Source organism: Ptiloglossa arizonensis, chromosome 13 (genome assembly GCF_051014685.1).
Source record: "Ptiloglossa arizonensis isolate GNS036 chromosome 13, iyPtiAriz1_principal, whole genome shotgun sequence".
Taxonomy (NCBI): Eukaryota; Metazoa; Arthropoda; class Insecta; order Hymenoptera; family Colletidae; genus Ptiloglossa; species Ptiloglossa arizonensis.
Window position 1 is genome coordinate 13576294 of NC_135060.1, and position 22244 is coordinate 13598537.

The 22244-nt window shown below is 40.4% G+C and overlaps 1 protein-coding gene across 23 annotated transcripts in view; it reads right to left on the reverse strand.

Moving 5' to 3' along the window:
* LOC143153680 (protein muscleblind) overlaps nt 1-22244 on the reverse strand; it is a 648624-nt gene that overhangs the window by 614445 nt on the left and 11935 nt on the right. For 21 of the 23 annotated variants that reach the window (XR_012993884.1, XR_012993885.1, XM_076325105.1 and 18 more), the window contains exons 2-3: nt 4042-5843; nt 3125-3452 (exon numbers count right to left, since the gene is read on the reverse strand). The exons of 1 other annotated variant lie outside the window; for it this stretch is intronic. Coding sequence is in view for 20 of the 22 variants with exons in the window: in XM_076325105.1 (XP_076181220.1) it covers nt 3125-3310 (186 nt within the window). In the remaining 2 variants the exon portion in view is untranslated. Of the gene's footprint in view, nt 1-3124; nt 3458-4041; nt 5844-22244 lie in introns of all 23 variants that reach the window. One more of the 23 variants, XM_076325106.1, reaches the window with a different exon arrangement.

The window sequence follows — 22244 nt, forward strand, 5'->3', positions numbered from 1 at the left end:
AAGGATGGCTCGCTGGCACTGCGTAACACAAACCGTGAGGGAGTTACTCTCTTACTCGAATTCGATAGAAAAATTGTCGCAAATAGGCAATCGATGTAAATAAATATCAAAGTTTCCCTTCAATTTACTCTCCTTGCAAGATTGAAAAATCTTATCTCGAAATTACCCCAACGATTAAAAATAATCTCGAACGAAACACTCTATGGACACGCGGCTTATGAATTTCGTCCAGATTGTTACACAAGGTAACGCTTCTACATGTGCACGATAATTGTTTATATTTTTCCGAAGCCCATATTTAAGGCGCGAAACATCGACGAATTTACGAGTGAACTCTTCTTTTTTCTATCAGAGTTGTCATTGTCTTCGATTTTCACTAATTAATGGAGGAAAATTTTATACGCTCCGTTGATTACCGAAATAGATAGCAAATTTATGACCAACGTCTGTCAGAGAAGTTTTCTTGTTGGAAAAATGTCTTTGGACTTTCTTAAATTTTTCGTAACACAGATTATGCACATGTTCGTGGGTTTGTCAAAATAAGTGGCAACTTCGTGGACACCCTCCATCGGAAAATACTTTTTATCGGAAAAATGTCGTTAGACTTTTTAAAATTTTCCAAAACACAGATTATGCACATGTTCGTGGGTTTGTCAAAATAGGTGGCAACTTCATGGACACCCGCTATCAGAGAATTCTTTTTATCGGAAGAATGTCGTTAGACCTTTTTAAACTTTCTAAAACACAATTACGTGTACCGTGGTTTCCTCTCCACTGGAACGATAGCGCGGGAAAAATTACGAAGCGCGTATAAGTTGAGCAGGTAGCTTAATCGCGTACAAACGAGTACACGTCGCAGAAGCGTGAATCCAGATTGAACGTGCATCACTGCAGACGTGCCGTTCTATACGGTCAAAACAATTAAACGTAACGAGTACCACTATTGAGTAAGAACGTGCGAGGAGCAAACGAGGCAAAGAGATGGCAGAGGATCGACGGACAACGCGGCCTTTCAGCCAGGTCTCCGCGACATTAATAGCTTCCAGAATTAAACGACGGTCTCGGCACCGTGGCTCGACTCACGTACCGACGAATACATCCCATCGTCGACGTTGACGTACGTCGTCGTCGTACGCAGTACGCGGCCCTCTATCATTGCGGCAGCCGACAGCGAAAATAATCTAACCGTTTAATCGTCCGGTCGAACTTCATTTTGCGAACAAAGACGATAAAATCGATCAACTCGATGGAAAGTGATTTCATTCGTCCTTTTACCTCGTGTTAACACGATGCACGTGTACACCGAGGTGGCGGTACATGCGAAATCACCACCAAAAGATACTTTGGTCTTGCGTTCTTTGCTTAGAAAATATGTTAAAGATACAGCACTCGTCCTTCGGAGGGGTGAAACGATAACAAATATGAGAATTTTAGCGACGAGTCTTCGGAACGAACATCTTTTCGGGTGATCGATGAATGAGAAAAAGTAAAAATACATGTACGTTAAATATTTTGGATTTGGAAATAATCTCCAAAAGATACCATACTCGATCGTGCGATATTTAAATTCCATCTACGCGTAGGAAATATTATATATTAAACGTACTCGTCTCTTGAAAAGCAAAGTGCTAACAAATTTTCAAATTTTAACAAGAAATCGGAACGACGAACGCGATAGATCTCCACAGAGGATGGATTACGAATGGTTAAGAATTCTGAGAAAAGATGTACGTGTAATTCGACAAACGACTCGCGGGTCTTGACCAAAGTGTCGAGTTTAGTTTCGGATCGGGTCCTAGTTTCGTACAAAGACCTGGAAGTTGTATCGACCTAAACGTATACGCTAGAACTATCGACGGTGAAGGTATTCCTATTTATACTTAACCGCGTTCGTATCTTTGAAATTAGAAGAGGAACAGTGAATCAACTTACGAATATAATTAATTCTCTATTTCGATAATTGTCACCGTATATCGCGAACAAAAGCACCGTTAACGATCGAGTAATTTAGAAAGATGTTCGAAACGTATCCGATTAACCCGTTCGGTGGTTCTTCTAGCGTTGAACCACGCGTCAAAGAACTCGAAGAATTCCTCGCGAACGATAGAATCTCTACTCGAAGCCAAAGAAACGGACATTTCGCGAGTCGTTAACGCGAGTCGTTAACGCGCGTCGTACTTGCCCAACGGTTCCGAAAATCTTTCAAAGTTCAAGGTAAAAGCGATACACGCCACCGTGCCCTGAAACGCCTTCGAGAAGAAATATCGACGTCCGATTGTATTAGAGTGCCGCGCCTCGATCGTAACAGTTTCCTTCGCTTTATCTAATCGCGCTTACGCGAGTGTATGCGTGTCGTCGAACAATAAAGTCTCTGCAAACTCTCGTATTATTAACGAAAGCTTTTTTAATTTTTACGTAACCCCCCCACCCCCACTCGCGCGGGTCTGATTCATCAAACTCGTCGACCGGTTTTTCATCTCCCCCGCGGCGTTGAGTAATTGTCACTATTAATAACTGCAAATTCAATTCTCGAATTCAATATCTCTCCCTCGACGCGACGGAGAGATTCGTACGACGGGCCGCGCCCTGCTCGTATCTTTTTTCATTCCTCCCGCTTAATCGCGCTCCTTCCTACGTGTATACGCGCGTGTTTGCTCTTCCCGTTCGGGGAAACGACTCGGAGAAATTTATGCGACAACGGGCTTTATTAAAGGCGGACCGATGTTCCCTATTCGTTACGCGAAATTGAAAGTCCGCCGGTTGAATTTTAATAAAACTTTTCCCGATAAGATCGACCCGTTTCGAATCGAACGTTAAAAGAAAAACAGCGGAAACTTGGACGATTCGCGTCGTCGATGAACAACAAAACGAGAAACATTTCGCTAAAGCGCAAAGTGCAAATTAGCAAGTTAGAAAGATAAACAGCTGGAATTATAATTTGGGCAACTCGCGTCGTCGGAGGACAATAAAACGCCTACATCGAGACGCAGGAACATTTCGCTAAATCGTAAAGTGCAAATTGACGACTGTTGCGTATCGACGAACGCAAACGAAAAACAGAGAACGTTCGGCCGTCGCGTGGGCCCGAAAAGACTATGTACTCGATTATACAATGGTTCGTTACCTTGATACTGTCGTAGCAAGCAGTGACCCGTCCGTTCTGCACCTCGACGTTATGTGGCGGATGAGCGAACTTGCACTCCGTGTCGGGCCTGGTGCACTTGTTGCGCTGGAACTCCCTGCAAACCTCTAGCTGCAGCCACCGGGAGTCCTTGCCGTTCAGTAGGTTATTCATGTTGACCATTGCCATACTTCCACTCCTGGAAGACCAAGGAACTTCCTCCTTAGCGGGGTATACAAGCCCGGCTTTACACCGACTTTAATTTATCCTCTTCCTCCACTGGCTGTTCTCGGCGTAGCCTTGCCTGTTTGTTCGCGTTCACTCGCACCGGCTGATCTTGCCAAGGGATATAAGCGTTTTGCTTTATTCAAACCGGCGGCTCTCCGCTCATCGGCACTTTCGGGAATTTCGTCCGACTAAAGACTCTCTCTTGCTCTCGTTCTCTAACTGCTCTTACACACCGACTACCATCCTATCCAATCGAAACCTCTCATTCGCACACGCGCGCCGTTGGGTTGTAACGCGTAACAAATTATCGCTTCAACGTTCGAATTGGTATACTTTTAACCTCGAACGCTATTTGCATTGAATTTACAACACTAGAGATTCTAAATTACTCTTTGTTTGAAAATTGGCAAGATTCGATAAGTACGATGGGTAGAATTGAATTTTTCGGTAATATCAACGGAGTCTACGATCTATGTCATCGATCAACGTGATTTCGTCTTGAACGCGATGCAGGTAGGGATACTTGGAGCGAATAAGAGCACCGTCCACGCGCGCGGTTCTTCCGCGCGTTACAATCCAATACGATTCTCTCGAACTGCATTCGCACCGTTCACGCGTGTCGGTTGATCGTGTCCCTCATCGAAATCCCGCAAGTGCCTCGAGCTTTGATACTCTATGATAAATAGTGATACCTTTCGCAAGAAGAATTTCTTTGAGTAGCGTGCGATCGTCTTATTGTTCCATGAACGCGTCCCGTGGCAAGTTGATGGTCTTCCAGAGCTCGGATCTTCTGTGTAGACGAAGCATAAAACACGCGTAACCGGACGACGACGAACAAAGACTACTATTCAAAATCCTCGACCGCGAGACGTAACCGTCGCTATTCTTCTTTTACTTGCCTACTTATTCGTTGTCGCGTATTATCGAACACCCGTGTATAAAGGCTCGCGGATTGTCAGCGCCAGTACGCACAATTCTAAACTATATTTAGACCGTGATCACCGTTATATCGCCTCGTTGCTCTTTATCGATGCACGATTGGCGTTATCGATCGCAGCGTTAATCGTACAGAGGGACAGTGCAGCTAGTACCGTTCGCCAAGTTAGCGGTTAGCGAAAGAGAGAAAGAGAGCTTCCTTTTCTTTTCTTTTCTTTTCTTTTCTTTTCTTTTCTTTTCGTATGCTTTTCGTCGATTCCAAATATGCTCGAAGGTGACGATGCTCACCCAGCTCAGCGATACGCGACGTGGGTTGTGTAGGCGGGGTTACTCAGCGGCAGCAGTCGCAACGACGGATAGAGGAACACTCCCTCGGACGAAAGAGCGTTAGGAGATTTCACCGAGAAAGAAAGTGGTATAGAGTGGTAAAGAGGCAAATGTATCGACAGCGAATTAGGCTCTGTGCTTCGGTTTTAGGCGATGCTGGGCTTCTGTCACGGTCGACCGTGTGTGCTTTTTACTTTTTTTTCTTTGCACCTCGAGACAGCGTTACTGCGAAGCTAGTCGATCCGTCTCGGTTGATTCTCTCTACCGACTTCGACTTCTCTCTTTATATCCTTGCTGTTATCTTCGCGCGATGCACTCGGAGAGGTTTAGAAGGGCGCGCGTAGTAGCAACCAGAGGCGTAGTAGTTGGGCAAAGCTTGAAAGCCTTCGAAGCTAAACGTCGACCACGTGTGTGTATGTGTGTGTGTGTGTGCGCGCGCGCGTGTGTGTGTGTGTGTGCGCGCTCTAGGCGCGTTTGTTTTCTTTATCGATAATATAGCTGCTGCTGTTACTGCTGCTGCTGCGTTGGAGTTTTTATTACGTGTGTATGCGTATGTATGTATGTGTGTCTCAAAAAGCCGGTCGTGGTGTCCTTCAAGCCGGTTCTGAAGCTAACGCGCGTCTCGTGTGTAGAGTCTACTGAACGAGGAAGGGAGACGAGTTCGAGGAGACGGTAGTGGTCAGGCCGTAAGAGAAAACGGAGCTAGAAAGGGACCTCTCGAATCTTGGAAAGGTGACCCTAAGAGCCTGTATCCTTTCGGAGGGACGAGAGACACGGAATAGAAGGGATGGATTTCTTTTTTTTTTTTCCCACCGTAAAAAAGAAGTAGGGGCGCGGTTAGAGAGAGAGAGAGAGAGAGAGAGAGAGAGAGAGAGAGAGAGGAGAGTGGGAGGGAGAGAAAGAGAGAGAGAGAGTAAGCACGAGAAGGCGGTAGACGACAAAGCGGGTAAAGAGGCGAGGGCAAAGGTCCGGTTGCGTCGGGGTCGTGGATCGTGGATCGTGGATCGTGGATCGCGGCTCCGGGGGTCAGGCCGTGTCGGATCGGACAAAAGAGGCGGGAGGAGACGTGAAAATGGTAAAAGAGAAAGACAGAAAGAGAGGGAGAGGTTTGGTGGGGGGAGAGGGGGATTGCAAGTTAGCGAGTGACGTTGCGTTTCCGTTCCTCGGATTTACGTCATTTATTCGGCGCACTCCTGGTTCCTCCCGCGGTCGAACTCCGGATTCTGCTGTTCTGGAAACATACCAAAAGCGAAAACTCGCGTTACTGCGGATGCAAAGGCTTAAAATGCTTCTTGTTTCTGGGGGCTGCTTGTTGATGGGAGGGGGGGGGGGGGGGGTGATGACTAGACTCGATGGAAGGTTTTAGCTTCGCGAAAGAGACAGACAGAGAGACAGGAGAGGAAGAAAGAGAAAGAGGGTTGGGTCGAGGTGGGAGCTAGGCTAGAAGTGTGAGTGGATGATCAAGCAGAGGCCGCAAACGGGCGAAGGTAAAGTAGAAAATAAAGCGCAGAACTACCAATGCAAGAAGCACGCTTAATCGAGTAAGTGAAGGCGTTCATGGTATCGGGGATGAGCGATCCTCGAACGACCAATATCGAGTCACGATCGAAATGAAATATCCTTCCGGGTTTTCTATATTGAGAATGTTATTTCGTAAAAAAAAAGAAACAAAATATTAATTAAACTAGACAACGCGATACGAAGTTTGAGAGTTGATATTGTTTCGCAATTGCTCGAGCTGTGTGGACGATGTAGCTCGACTGATCGTAAACCGAACCGTTGGACAGTTGCGCGTAGGTAACTTTATCGGTACCGAGATAGCAAAAGATGCTCTCGAGCGATTTCAGATTTCCGTGAACGATTTTAATGTATACACTAACCCAATGTAAACCGTGTTTAAACAATATATCGAAACATTTCACAAAAATCGGCAACTTTTGTTCTCGATACCGATACATTGTACACAATTGTACAACGCGTCGTTGGTCGGCAAAGCGAACAAAGAGGATTCTTACCACAAGTTTTCAACAGTTTGATACAGAGTTTGAATGGGAAGAATAAATTTCATATCGATGTAATATTTATAGAGAACGATTTTTTTGCGATTACTTACAAAATAATAAATAATCTAGTGGTTGCACGCCATAAATATAAAGGAAATTTTAGGTAATTATTTAATCGTGCTATCTCTGTTTTCGTTAAAAATAGAAGAGAATCGCGGAAGAAAAAATCAAACTATTTGAATAGTTTCTGTAAGTATAGTATCTGCAGAGTGCAACTGCACTGTTTTCTTTCTTTTCGTGGATTCGTATCTTCTTACATAGAAACCAATTCTTCGTGTTAAGTTAAATACCACGTAAAATATTTATTTTACGAACGTCGTACCATGTAAGTACTGATTATACGTAAAACGATCGAAACATTGATTTATATAAACAGAAATTATAATTTAAAAAGAGGATGCAGCTGTACTGTGCAGGTGCATCATTGCACTTGCAAAAAGTGTAACGTCGTAAGAAGTTACACGTTAAATAGTTTAACTTTTTTCTCTATCGTCTTTTATTCTTGACAATGTGCAAGACACGTCGATCACATTGTGCAACTCTATAAACATAAATAAATGGATGCACACATGTTCGATCATGAAAATACAAACAGGAAGTTACGCAACAATATTTACTACTTTGAATTACGTTTGTCTCGTGTTAGGCGAGCAAAATTAATGAAAAAATATAATATAGTTAATGACATAACATTTGTGACAAGCAACTATTACTATTATTCTATACGCTTAATTTCTTTCCTCTCTAAACGATACAAAAAATATCTCTCTACGTAAAAAATTACATTGGTCGTAAATATCCCATTATCGTTGGATTACGCGAATCAATTAATCGTTTATAGGTTCCTCATTATTGATTACTTTCATCGAAGAGTACCAAATACGTATAGTCGAAAGCGAGTTAACAAACACGAAGCTTGGCTAATTACGTGTTTAGAAACTCAGCGATTTTAGACCAACGTTTTGCATCCGTTTAGCGCGGATACATACTATCCTGTATTGTCAGACTGGCTGTAAATAATAAACGTTAAGAAAAATGTAGAATTGCGCATCCGATCGAATGGTCTAGACATTAAAACTACAAAAATGACTAAATTAGAGGACACGTGTTTCCTCGAATTCGGCAAGAGTAATATTTATCGTACGCGAAATCGCACGGCGGTATAATTCCGACTGATATCGCGCGCACATTAACGGATAAAAAACTGCACTTGCTCGTACAGAGAATGAACACAAGCGCGTGGAGGACGTCCGTAGACGCACGCGACGAACGCACAGGTAAATTCCCGAGAAAATACCAACGAAGTACACTGTGCATGTGCACGCGTTCACGCTCGAGTATGCATTTTATGTACGAGCCAGAGACAGTTAAACTAAAGAAAAAGAAACGACCGAGAGAGGGTCGGGGGTAGTAACGTACTACAATTTTCCGTCGCGCAAGTAAGCCGCTTACGAAAAGCGGACCCGAGGCGCTCGACTCGTTTCTCATGTTACCTGGCAAGAGTTATGGGGGGGGGGGGGGGGACGTATGCGCACGTTCAACGCACCAGAAAATACCGAAAAGGAAAACGTTTTCGGTCGAAACGCTTGTTTCCACGAGGATTTCCCAGACGCGTTAGAAATCACCGGAATACAATTAACCGTGAAACGATTCGCGGATACTCTCTTGATCGCGATAGAAAATCGAACGTTGCTTCGAACGAGGGATTGAGAATCGCCTTTAGAGGCGTTCGATGCGACCTTTCCGAGTATTTTAAACGTCTCGGTTCGTCTCGAAGATACGAAGATACACAGGGTGTTTCCGAAATGGTGGTGCAATCCGAAAACTCTGTATGAAATCATTTTCATCTGTATGAAAAAATGTAGAGTAACATTTCTTTATTCGAGGCTCCAATCCCGAATAAATCGATGTTAAATATTCGTACGAGAAGCGGATCCGTGCTCATGATCGAATTATTTTTTTAAACGAAACTAGAGATTTTTATTGCTCGTATGTTATAGGTTATTACCTACAACAAATTCAACACCGTGTACACTAATGAAATTTTGAACGTGGAAATTTAGATTTTATCGAAGCGTGGAAATTTCCAGGTATAAAATTAGCTAAGAGTATATACTGCTCGTCTAATCGAGTAAAACGGTCTTAGAAAACGTACGACACGAAACTAGATAATTCGTATTGAAATATAAACGACGTTAGAAATAGAATCCATCGCGCTCGAGTCACCATCAGGAACCATGTAAAACACACTACAATAGATTAGTTCTACTAAAAATACGGCTTCCTAATTTAACAATATTAATAATGAAATAATATAACCGACTATGCATTTATTTACAGCAAAGAGTTGAAATCAAAAATTAAAAGAAGTAAATGACTATTTTTCTTATATTAGGATATCCTATTACATAGGTAATAGGATCTCTTCTTATCGTTCTTACAGTAAACACTTGAATCGCATCTCGGCGATCTATTTATAGAAACTTCCTTCTACGCGGCATAAAGAATGCTCTTTCGACAGTCTATCGGTGGCGTTTGATGTAGCTTGATTCATATTTTTCGCTTGAAAAGAATTTTTAAACGAGCGTATGCGACATTGTACGCTATATGAATTCAGAAAAGGTAGTACAACTACGGATACGGTTAAAAACGTTTGTCAAGTGTATGGTGAAGTAGCTTGGAATTTGAAAAAGTGTCAAAGATGGTTTTTCAAATTTCGAAAAGGTGATTTTGACCTTTCGGACGAACCGAGATACGGTCGACCAACAGCGTTCAATCCTGAGGCATTGAAAACTTTAATCGAGTTAGAACCACAATTAACTACCGATGAAATTGTTGAGAGATTAGCAGCAGTAGCAGCAGTACCGTCCATAGACATTTGATACAATTGGGAAAAGTATCGAAAGTGGGAAAATGGGCACCGCGGGAACTGACGGTTTCTAACTAAAAATGTAAGTATTAATTTTTTTTCACCGAAAGTCATCGTCAAAAAACGACATTACTTATGAGGTGACCTATTATTTTGTTATAATTTTTCTGTTTTATTTTTCCAATTTATTATATATTGAAAAGAATCAAATTTTTCATTAGGAACTTTTCCGAAAATTGTTCTCGTGGGACAGATATTTTATCAGTTTCGTGGAAACAGTTATTCCAGAACTTTTATTAGAAAAAGTTTCATAAAATAAATAAAACTATCATACTTTTGTTTGCATTCGTACTCAGAGGTCACACTATACTATGTTCTAAATATAGTATCGTACATTCGATAACACAATTACAGAATAGTGTCGAGCATTGACAACTTTTTTGATATAGATAATTTGTAAATTCTATTCCAACTAAGAAACTTTTATTTGCAAGATCTTTCACTTTACGTTCTTATCAGAACTTATAATACGAAAATTATTTTTTAAACAGTTCCATTTCAATTATTTAGATAAAAAAAAGATATATTTTAAAAAAGTTACATAACTGTTTCTACCTCTGCATAAACCACCCTACGGTGGAGGTAGCAGAAAACTTTCCGTCTCAAAACGTACAGAGGGTGTCCCAATCATCACTAGTCGAATAGTTAGCGTTAAAGATCGCGATTTTTCACAATGCGCCTGAATAATTCGCACGTGTTCTTCCACCGTGTACTTTTCCACGATTAATTTCCCATCTATCTAGATGACATATGTCAAGTTTCAGGTTAATCGGTTCGACGTTTTAAAAATAGCGCGAAATTCAAATCGACTGATGACGATTGGGACACCCTGTATTAGTTGTAAGATAGTTTTTCTTATTTCGATAATCGGTATAATCTCTAAAATTATAGATTACGTTGATAAAGGAATTTTCTTAGAAATTTTCCAAAATACCCTGTATTCAGACAAATCTGTTTAAAGTAAAGCATGCATCAGTATATAAAATTAACGACATCTGTTCAAGGCGTGACAAGATTTTAATAATCGTCCAATTAATTATGTATCAACCACTTAAACGAGTCTATCCCTCTCTAAGATAGACGATACTTTGGAAAAAGGAAGAAAGATAATTCTTTTTCTCCAATACTTCAATCGCTAAAATCACATGCATACAGTATCTTCTAACTGTTGTTTGTTAACTAGTTCCACTATAGGAGTAAGTGTTAACTATGTAACTTTTAAGAAATAATTTACAACTTTTTTCCAATTTCCTTAAACACACGGTCAATTTCATCGACGGTTTTGAAGTGCTGAACATTCCGTGACTTCTGTGTTGAACTCTTCATCGATGGACAGCTTTTGAGAACGCGAACATTAATTGTCAAACAGAGACTAATATTGTTTAAAAATCGTATCTCGTTCAAATACGTTATAAAAGTAAAAAGTTGCGTTTCAATGTTACTTAGGGTACGATCGAACCATGTATCCATCCAAATATCGTGGTTTTTCTACCGAAGACTAATTTCTAATCAACCATATTAAACAATAAACGTCATGACACGGTAAACCAAGCTGTCAAACAAGAAACTCGCTGAACTTTTTTTTATCAACAACCAAGAATAACAAATCACCTGCAAGATCAAGATTGACCGACACCTTACTTCGATCTTGAGAATGTCGATTCAAGATTTTTATACCATTTCTTATATTTCGGTATCCGCAAAGCGGTGCCAGTTATATTCGAAACATTGAAACAATGTCGTCAAAAAAGAATGTAATCGATTAACATAGGTGTATCTACTCTCCTTTTCATAAACGAACGCGTAACTTTCGTTTATTTTGATGGAAATTTTTGGTTTCTTTTCAAAGTTGTGCACGCTTATTTGTGATATTACCAAAAAATGGCCTTGAAACTATTTTTGGCTGTCGTAAAATAATTATACATCCACGGGCCACGACACGTTAGCGGAGTACAAATTAGCCCGAGGGCCAAAATAACTTTGACATGCTCGCGGTAAATGATCTCGTTAATGATTGTTGTGCGCAAAAGAAGGCAGGGACAAATAGAATTAACGTAGGCTGCTACCGTGAATGTACGTATCTTTTTCCGCGTGACTCGTTTTTTTTTTTTCGCACGCTCGAAAGACTCTGTTCGACTCTCTCGGTCGAATCGATATACGTGCACGAATGCGGCTTCGAGCTTCGTCCACTTCTTTCACGTGACTACCGCAGAAAAAGAGGGACGACCAAATCAATATCTCTCACACAGACTTTTCGTGATCGTCGTCGTGTCGTCGCCGCCGTGTTCTCGTCGTGCCTTCGAAGGACGTTCTTGACGTCTGTATCGAGATTCGGCTATGCACAAACGACTCGACACGACACGACTCTAGTTGTTTTCATTCGATGCTACTCACGCGCGTGGTAAACACTACGAATTACGTACAAACTCAAAAAGCTTTTACCGAACCAATTTGGAAGCATATTCCGCTTGTTTTAAAAGTTTCGTACGAACACTTTCCTTCTTTAAATCGATCGAGTTACGATCGATTTTTGTTTAGGGCAAAGTTTCGCACCAACGATCAAGTCAATCGTTGACTGATCTACAATCATTCGAATGCTATTAGAATACTCGAGTATTCGAATATTTTACGTACCGATCGAGAACAATAAATTCTCGAGTGAATATTCACTTGTATTCTCTGGGTTATTCTTTTCGTAATCACTGTACTCGATTTTCCAGCTGTACAAAAAAGAAAAACTTATTTAACGAAAGAAAAGACAGCAGGATTATCCTCGTGTAATTTTCATTCGAAGTTCGTTCGCAGTTTTCAAATACCTATAGAAAATAACCAATTCGGCATTCGATTCTCGTTTTTATTTAGCTTTCAATTAAATTTTCGTCATACTCCTCCATTTTCTCAACTCTGTATAATTCTTTGGCTCGTTCTCAATCGGTATACAGTTCTATTATCTGGTCTGCCTATTAGAAGTTTCACAAGCTTGAGATCGAGAGAGCACAACACCGATTCCTCGGACTTGTCTCCTATCACGCAACACACCAATGGCAGTCTACTCACTGTCATTATTATAATCTCACATAGTCGCAACTTGGGTTATTCACTCTCGAGCAACATCGTACTCGATATACCCGACCTCTTCTTTGTGTACGCATTAATAAAACAGTTGATTACCTGATCCTATATTCTGTACAAGTTTCGAACAATTGGATGGAGTAGTAGGAATAACTCTGTGATAACCCGGGGGATCAGAAATTATGAAATACTGATGGACAAAAATTGTGACAACCTAGGGGACAGTACCGTGAACAGCACTTCGCTATAATCTTGTACCTAGCTCCACCGAAGTAGTAGAGATAATTTTTTGACAATCCAGAGAGTCGGAAATGATGAAATACCGATGGACAAAAATTGTGACAACATGGGAGATGTTCTGCGAATAGCACTTGACCGTAATCTCGCAGCTAACTCCCTAGAAGCAAACTACTCGAATTGCATTTCGTATTGATTTCAATAATTTGAAACAACGCGAAAGTTTGCAATACCTTCGTAACGTTTTTCTCATACTTGAACAAACATGACAAATTCTGTATCTCGTTCCTTGTATTTCCTCGTTCATCGAAAGTATTACCACGTCAGCTACTAAAGGGTATCAGAACCAAGTAATCGGGACTCGTAACAACCCGATGGACGTACCGTACACCGAAATAGTATCAACGTTTAGATACTCCATGAATTTTAAAGAGGTGCCTTACCAGTCCACGAGTCGTCGATGCGAGGTGCGCCACGGAAGGAAATCATTCTCCACAATTTCTTCAACGAAGTCTTGCAAGAGTCTGTCGTAAACAAAAAGTAATTCTAACTCGGAAAGGAAACGTTTCCTGACCCACATTCCTATTACTCTGTTCATACCAACGAGTGGAACATGCTCCTAAAGTTTAGCCGGCTGTTTCAGCAACACCCTGTGTACCTCGTAACAAAAGACTCGCGCGTTTCGAGAAACCGTCGCGATAAATTACACACACGCCGACAATTACGTTGAAAATTTACACACACAGCGCGGAAACTTTCCTCGAAAATTCTCATCAATACCACGTGTAAACAACCGAGTAGCGTATCTCCGAAGAATTGAAATTTGCCCACAGAACCGGGAACCTCGACTAGTCCGCGATACGTTTCATCGTCGTGGTACGTCAAACGTTTCGTCAGTTTCGTAATTGGGGTCGTCGAATACGGATGAGCTAATACACGTTAATTCCATCCCCCAGCCACTGCAACCCCTTTGATACACATCGCGTTTGGAGTCTGATGTTTCATCTTCGTCTCGTCCACCTTGCGCCTACAAGCGTCGTCTATTTATAACGCGGCCACCATAACTGAACGGCTCGCTGGGCGATTGTGGTCGATTGTAAAAGTCCAGTGATCCGAATAACCATGCTAATACGCGGTCGGTGTGTCGTCCACCGGAGAGCGAACACGGGAACAAAAATGAGGGAGACGGTGGAAAATGATTTTTAACCTTTTCGATCGGCTGCCCCGGATCATTCGTGTTGAAACGAGTAGACGTCACGCGCGCGGAAAGGCACTCGGCCGTTTACGCTCGTTCGACAGTTTTTTCCTCGCCGCGAGCGGTTTGGATTAAAATAACCAAAAAAAAAAAAAAGAGAGAGAAGGAAAGTGAAATTAACGAAACGAAACAATGGAAACGACCCCCTCCCCTTAGCTTAAGGGTTGTCGCCGGTTGTAATGGAATTAGGACCGATTAAATTAGCTAAAAGGATTTCGGGTATATACCGCACGGACGTGGTATCGTTTCCGATATTATTGCCGGTGAAATTTCTTCTTTCGCGAATGCACGAACACGTATTCCGTTAAATTAACGACGTCGTTAATTACATGGATTGATTATGACAACGAGGCTCGTGGAACAGCTGGGAACTTCCATCGGGAATAACTTAACGAGTCTCATCGGGAAAGAAGTGTACCGAATATTCGACTATTAAAGCTCCAGGATACCGTTACGAGGATATAAAAGTACGTTGAGACGTGTTTCAACCTTCGTGTCCTTGTTAACCAAGTATTCCTTGTATCGCGTTGCCGGTACAAGGTGTAAGCGGAATATTCGTGAGTCGAAGAATGAGTAATATTTGAGATTCTTTTCAAAGAAAATTACTATTATTAGATAGAACTTTTTGCGTTTTATCAGTACACTTTTGCTCATGGTAAGGTTTTGCTATAACGATTCAACATCTCTCACAATTAGCTAGCCAATTGATCGAAACTAATCGTCGAAATCCGAAAACGAAATTAATGGTTTAAAACTTACTGCACTTCTATCGATCAATTTTAAGCATTGCATCTGCAATCGTTCCATTTCCATCTATCGTGCTCCTTTGCGACTGGAAGCATTCGCGATAACTGACGCTAAGATTCGTCCCAGTAAACTACAATACTTGGATTGAAACGGAGACCATATATTATTGGAAGACGAGCATGGTGTGTCGACACAAACGTGAAATATAACATTTTTAAACTGTACGAATTTTTGGTACCAGAGCGTTACTTTTAATACTTTCAAGGGGACAATGTTACCGACAGTTACCGCAGAAAAACGTTTGCATTCTATGGAAATATTGTACGAAAAAGTAGGATTCTTTAGAGGGATCTTGAAATTCACCCAGTCAAGCAGCAACGAGAAAGACGTCTTCTTCATTCACTGTACGAATGCACGCGTCTGTGTAGACCAAACCTCCGTACAAATTCCTCAACGGTCTTGATGTCTTCCTACTGACAAGAAGTATTTCTCTTCGTTCGTTTTTGCATATGCATCCTTGCATTCCAGAGCATCTGGTGTACGTCACCGTCGTCTCGCAACTGATCTCGACTGGCTCTTCTGCATCGCTAAATTTGAAGAAAAGTTCCGGGGTGTCTGCAGACGTACGATCCGCGGTGAATTCACGCCGACTTTCGGTCATTAAAAATGTCACGAGCCAAACGGAATCACGATAACAAAAAAAATAAGTGACTGTGGAATTTACTAGATGCCTGACTGGTGTTCGCCTACCGTGATTCAGATTCCTTCTCGTTATTCGAGACAATGTCTAATTGTAAGAATTACCGTGTCACATCTGCATGCAAATTTCCTACCACTGTGGCTGCAGCATCCTGATGCAACAGTATAGATCTTTTTGAATAAAAGAATCGAACTCGTTCAAATTACATAATCTTACTTGTGAATACAATAATGGGTCTACTTTTCACAAGAAAATGTATTATAAAGTAGTACTTAAATATTGATATTTAGAACAAAAATATTTTATATTTACCACCGTATCGATTTCTTCGGGAGTATTTACGAAATAATTACATATCCGATCATTTGTTGTATATGCGTTTGATAAAATAAAGAAGATTTCGATTATTATCTTTAAGAAGTTAATAATATATATATATATATATATATATAATTTCAATGATTTCGTGAAATCAAATATTTCCAACGAAAATACATATAAACGCAAAGGTGCGAATACATTCTTTTAGAAAACAAAAATAAATATTTGTTCTACCAAATACATGATCTACCAAATACTTTTGAACGGTGTATTCCATTCGTATGAAAGAACACGAAAAAGTGAAGAAATGTTTCTCAAAAATGATAGCAGAATATTCGAAACGATGTAACAAGATTTGTAACAGTTATTTAATATTTCTAATCCGAATACAAAGAATAAGGCTATATAACTCGAACAAACCTCGGTGTTTCTCCTAGAAACCTTATAAGTTTATCTTAAATGCATTTTAATACAGGTGATAAAATCGAGGACCAGAATACTTTGACCGAAACGTAACACACCGAGTATAATTGATGATTGTCTAACATCTGTCGTGGCGTTTTAGCATGAAATACGTGTCAACCGTGGCGAACGGAGATCGATCGAAGGATCTACCATCGGAAGGAAGCCACGAGCTTTTATTGCTCCGCAGACAGAGGTTTTCCCTGCAAGGTACCTTCCCTCTATGCTCGAGCACAAAAGAACACAATTCTATAGAAGTATACATACCCGACAATCTCCTTAAAAGGCTAGCAAGAGTCAAGCGCGTCACAAAAAGGTAAAAACCCGGCTCAGGAGTTTTGATTTCACTAGGAAAACATTCGAGACGTTCCGTATTGTGCACTTCTAGCCGGTGCTATTGACGATTCTATTAACCGTAATCGATGACACGTATTCTTCAAAGCTCCTAAATAACCTAGATCTTTTTATAGAACGCACGTGAAACTAAATTAGCGATTTAAAATCGCAAACCCTTATCTGGGTGTAACATTTCGTAAACAAGCGACTTTTGTTCGTTACTCGTTGAATAAAAATGAAAATTGAAATTATGGAACGCAATTATATCGAACGAATATAAACCTAATGACTATTCAAATATACAAAACAACAGACACGATGTCGTTGCATACACCGTAGATATAAACTCTCTTAATAAAGCATTGGTAGTGGCTTGTATTTAATATATTCAGGGGAACACTGGCACTATGCCAGTGGCGCATACATACGTCTACGATTAGTTTTTAAATTATTTTAATCATTCTAACGAAAATAACCGCTAAAATTGAAAACAAATTTATACTCATAAATGAACTCCCTAATGATATAACACGTTAACACTGCTATGGGGTTGACATTGTCATGGATCGATAGCAGTGAATTTTTATTCTTTTCGAACAAAATAATTCATCCTTCGAGAGATAATTTTTGCTTTCGAAGAACATTTACTAGATTTCGAACATTTTGACTGGTTCTCTTCAGACAAAGTATACAAAACAATATTTCCTCGCGCGTGTCAATTATTACGCGGCGATTGAGAAATAAATGCCGATGATGATTGATTTTAGTATGTTGTGAGAGCGATATAGAAGAAATCATCGATTAAAAGCCAATGATAGAATTCCCGTTAGAAAATTCTTGTAAATTTTAGAATGTTAAAACACGTTTTTCTTTTTTCCCGTAATTTTTCCGTAACGAAAAAAACGAATTATCACGAACATTCATCGTCCAATCATCGCCTAATTGTTTACACACGTGAAGAAATATTATCTTGTATATCTTATCTGAAGAGCAAGTATAGTCGAAACATAATAAACGTTATTTGAAGATAGCGATAGTTTACCGAAGCGAGCAAAACTCGAATCGAAAATGTAACGAAGCTCGATTACATATAACAATTCCAATATTGGAACAAATCTTTGTATTAAATTTTATGTTATTACTTTGTCCTATTTAAATGTGCCTGAGAACACTATACGATAGATTTTCGTCATCCCATTTGATAATTATCAACGTCGCGATATACATTTGACTTCAATATACCCTACGCGACCCCTTGTAGAACTACAAGTCTTATTAAACACTTCTACTTTGAAAATATTTGAAGATTCTCTCCGATAGTTAAGAAAGTAACAAAAATGGAACGTTTTCTCAAGCTTTGTTACATTTATTATCATAGAACATTTTCGACCAGAATCTTCGCATCTACAAAAACCACTGTAACTATAATTATTTTAAGTTTACTTTTACGTAATAAAATCAAAAGAGGCCCGAACTCTACGATCAGAAATATTTTACACAAATAAACGTAACGAAGCTTGAGAAAACTATCCCTCGTCATTATTTTTTTACTTCCATTCGAAATATTACACGTCAGGCGATTCTTAAAATTTAAAAGTCTAAATTTTTCTCACAAGTTCGGATTCCACGATGACGTGATCGCGAAATTTACGTTCAAGTTTGATACGCGTTTCTCGGTTACGATTATAATCGAAAATGATCGATCGTATCGGCAAAGGGAAAGTTATCGAACTAACGTATAATGGTCCCGGGTTTGCTAAGTATTTAACGCGAGACAAGAACTAAAATTTTACTTGGCGAACTAAGGCGAACGAGCGAACTTCCACAATAAGACTGAATGCTGTATCCTGAAAGCCAGGGTATTATCAGCTGAATGGAAAACAATGGCGATATTGATCGGCGATTCGCGGGCATCGGCTCGAGCATAGACCGTTTTACGTGCACGTGGACGTGTATGCGGGCGGGCGGGCGGGCGGGCGAGCGAGCGCGCGCGCACACACGCGCGAAACCGTGCTGCCCGGCTTTACACCCACACTTTCGAGATTTAAGTGCCTATGAACTAACAAATTGCCGCATTTGCTGTGATTTCACGACGGAGCATATTTCGTGAAATACCGGTAAACCGAAAAATGATCTTTCAGCTACGAAAAGCTCCGACTGCATTAAGCTCGCCAGACTATTTCACCAACGAAACACTTTTGTTTCCTTTTGCCCATCTTCCGTCTGCTTGTTGCAGGAGACAAACCGAGCTCTGCTCTTCACGAGAACGCACTAAACACCAGTGTACATATTCCGCTAAGGTCTATTTGATCCTAGACGATTTATTTATAGATACGAAAGTATCATATGTCTCCGCAAACTTTTGAAAACGAAAATTAGGATTTAACGAAAAGAAAAGAATATTAGAAAATTAGAATCTAATAAAAAGAAAAGAATATTAGAAAATTAGAATCTAAATGTGAAAGAATCGGAGACTAAAAATATACCCTGAGACGTGTTAGCGGTTAGAGTATCCATTGCGCGGAAAATATTTTTACCCCGACCTGATTAAAAACAGACATACGAGCAAGATGGTAAATATACACCAAAATCTTTAAAATACTGAAATGTCGAAAAAGTTTATTTCGTTAATTGTACCTACAGAATGGCCCATTTTAACGTACCAAGTTGGCTAAGTGTTCAGGTCTGTAGGTACATATATGATATGTAAATTATCGTGTAATATAAAAGAATATAAGTGACTATAGAGCCTTGTGATCTTTTATATGCGTATAAATGTACATATTTCTACAAGTGCCATTTGTTATGAGAAAAAATTGAAAACTTAGCAAGCGAAATAAATGACCATGCTTGAAGTATAGTATGGATACTCAATCGATATTATTACAAATACTCGACTACGTTTACCCGAACGTCGATGCAATTTTATATTCATTTGCTTTCAAACTTTTCAATAACGTAAACAAAAATTTGGTACGATTTTATTCGTCTGGTTAAGTTTAACAATGCGTAGAAAAAAAAAACTTGAATGAAATTTATATTAAAACTCAAAGTCTTTCTCGTTTAGCGTAAAATAAATTTGAAATCGTTTCGAATTTTCTTTCAATTTGCATACTGCGCTACTAAATTCGCAATTTACTTTTCCATCTAAGTTCAGTGTGTATTCACTCTCTTCATGGCGAACCGTTTCATCGGCTATAAAAATAGCACAAGCGTTCTCCAACTGCTCTTCAAATTCCGACGAAGTACTTGAACTGTAGAATTCCATGTTTCTTTCGAACTACCAACTGTTGGAATCGAGTAAAAAACCTCTGCAAATTTATACGAAGTTACATAACAGAAGGAACGGATCTTCAGCGACCGGGTGTTCACCGGTCGAGGATTAATAACTCTAATAGCTGCACTTTAGCGACTAATTTTAAGAAAGCGCAAACGTCACTCTCGTCGTTCGAGCTGAAGTTGTCCAAAGAATGCGCGTTGGACGTATCTGCACCGGTTCGGAAGAAAACGCACGAAAAGGATGCATTCGACATGGAAGCGTCGTTTCGCGTTAGATTAGAAAAACCATGCGCGTCGCAGGCAATACCCATTTTCACTGAACTCGAGAAACGGTACTGCCACGCGTTACTGTTTCGGCCGAAATGGCCGTGTAATTACACCGGTGAATATGTTTCGTTGTAACGCGGCCCCGTGCGCCATCTTTTTTTGAACGCGAAAGCACCATCCTTCAGAATCGAGGGGGACAAAAATGGGACAAATTGACGGCGAAGCTTTCTCGTAGCGACCGTATTTGTGAGACCGTGTGCATTACGAACAGGAGAGAGGGAGAGAGAAGAAAAAGAAACGAAAAATGAGAAAAAAAAGAAAAGGAACGGTTCACGCGAACGAGACAAATATTTTAATCCGTTCGTATCGTGGGAACAGGAAAGAGCAAGAAGCTAACGTGCGCACCGCGTCCCTGATCAAACAAACCGTCGTCGGAGGGCGAAATATAATTAGATAAAACGTAAAACTGCCGCGATACCGGCGGGTAGGATGTTAAAAAACCGCTGGAAAGCAATTTGACGCCACAGAGTAGATGCATTGGGACGCTTTGAAGCCATAAATTCGTAGAGGAGGGCGAGGGCGCAACTACGGAGAGGCAGCCATCCAATCGGACGTCGCGCTCGGGTTGCTCGTTCATGCATTTCAACGCTTGCAAATCATTCATTCTGACTCATTGTCGAGAAGTCGGCCGCTATACGCGCACCGTCACAGTGCAGAATGCTCTCACCGATGAAATTCCATGGAACGTTTCGCACGGGCGCGCGAGCGCGCGTTTCGACCGTGTGCCCTTGAATATTTATCGTTTTCTGCGAAATCAAATTCTATCGCAATGAATGTACCATCAGCCCCGGCTAGTCCGTCAGAAAAACAGAATTACGATCGGGCACATTTAAATTAAAACAAATCGACCGTTTTTTATCTTCCGCCGCTCGACTAACGCGCGCCGCGACACTCATTGCGAATTTTGACAAATAAGTCGCTGAAATTCTACGTTCGTAAATTGCCACGCACTCGGTGATACTCGTAGAACGAAAAACCTAATTTGACGCGAGGCCAGCGACACTCGTGTCACCGATTTGGCTAAAATTTTACACGTAGTGCACTCCGTGTGCTAGGTGTCTGTGAAAATACGATCTTCGCAGAAGAGACGGTTCGAATAGCACGGTGGAGTGAAAAGTTCCTATCAACGTAGAATCAGAGACACGACGTATGGTATAAATACTATGGAGGTAAAGTTTAAAAGTATCGTTATGTTCGTCATAACGAGCATCGCGTACGTTACTTTTTGACTTTAAATTTTGGTGTCCAAGGTTACTTTAAAGTTACGTTATCGTGTATGAATAAATGCACAATTCGTGTCCGCTGTAATATATATAGGAGAAGAGAATATTTGTTTCCATACGGAGAAAGAGCGAGCTTGAAAACTTTGAACAAAATTGTATTCAACAAAATATTGCCTTGCGGCGTGCTCGCTCTTTGAAAACATTGAAATTATATATAAAACACTTTGCTTGTCCTCGTGACGTTATAATTAAATATAATTAGACGGCACGTTGTAAATAGAACGCTGTACGTATCTTATACGTAAGAATCTTTCTACTCTATTCTATCGTACGAATCACCTCCCTTGCAAAGTCTACTACCTTTTGTAATAGTTTGAGAGTTAATAATGCTTTGTAATACTAAATAATTTACCAACGTGAACAACTAATTGCAACGTTTTCCTTATAAAAAAGACTTTCCGAGGCAACATCTTTTTATACAATACATACTTTGAAAGTAGATAATAGCTTACCTACATTATATAATGTACATAACTCTTAGATTAGTACTTACTATTGTACTATACCGTTACAGATACCTGATTATCACTTTATCCGTATCGAAGGAGTTATGGAAATACGTTTCAACGCAATTGTCTAATTTGTAATTGGCTGAGTGGAGAAACACGAACGAACGCACGA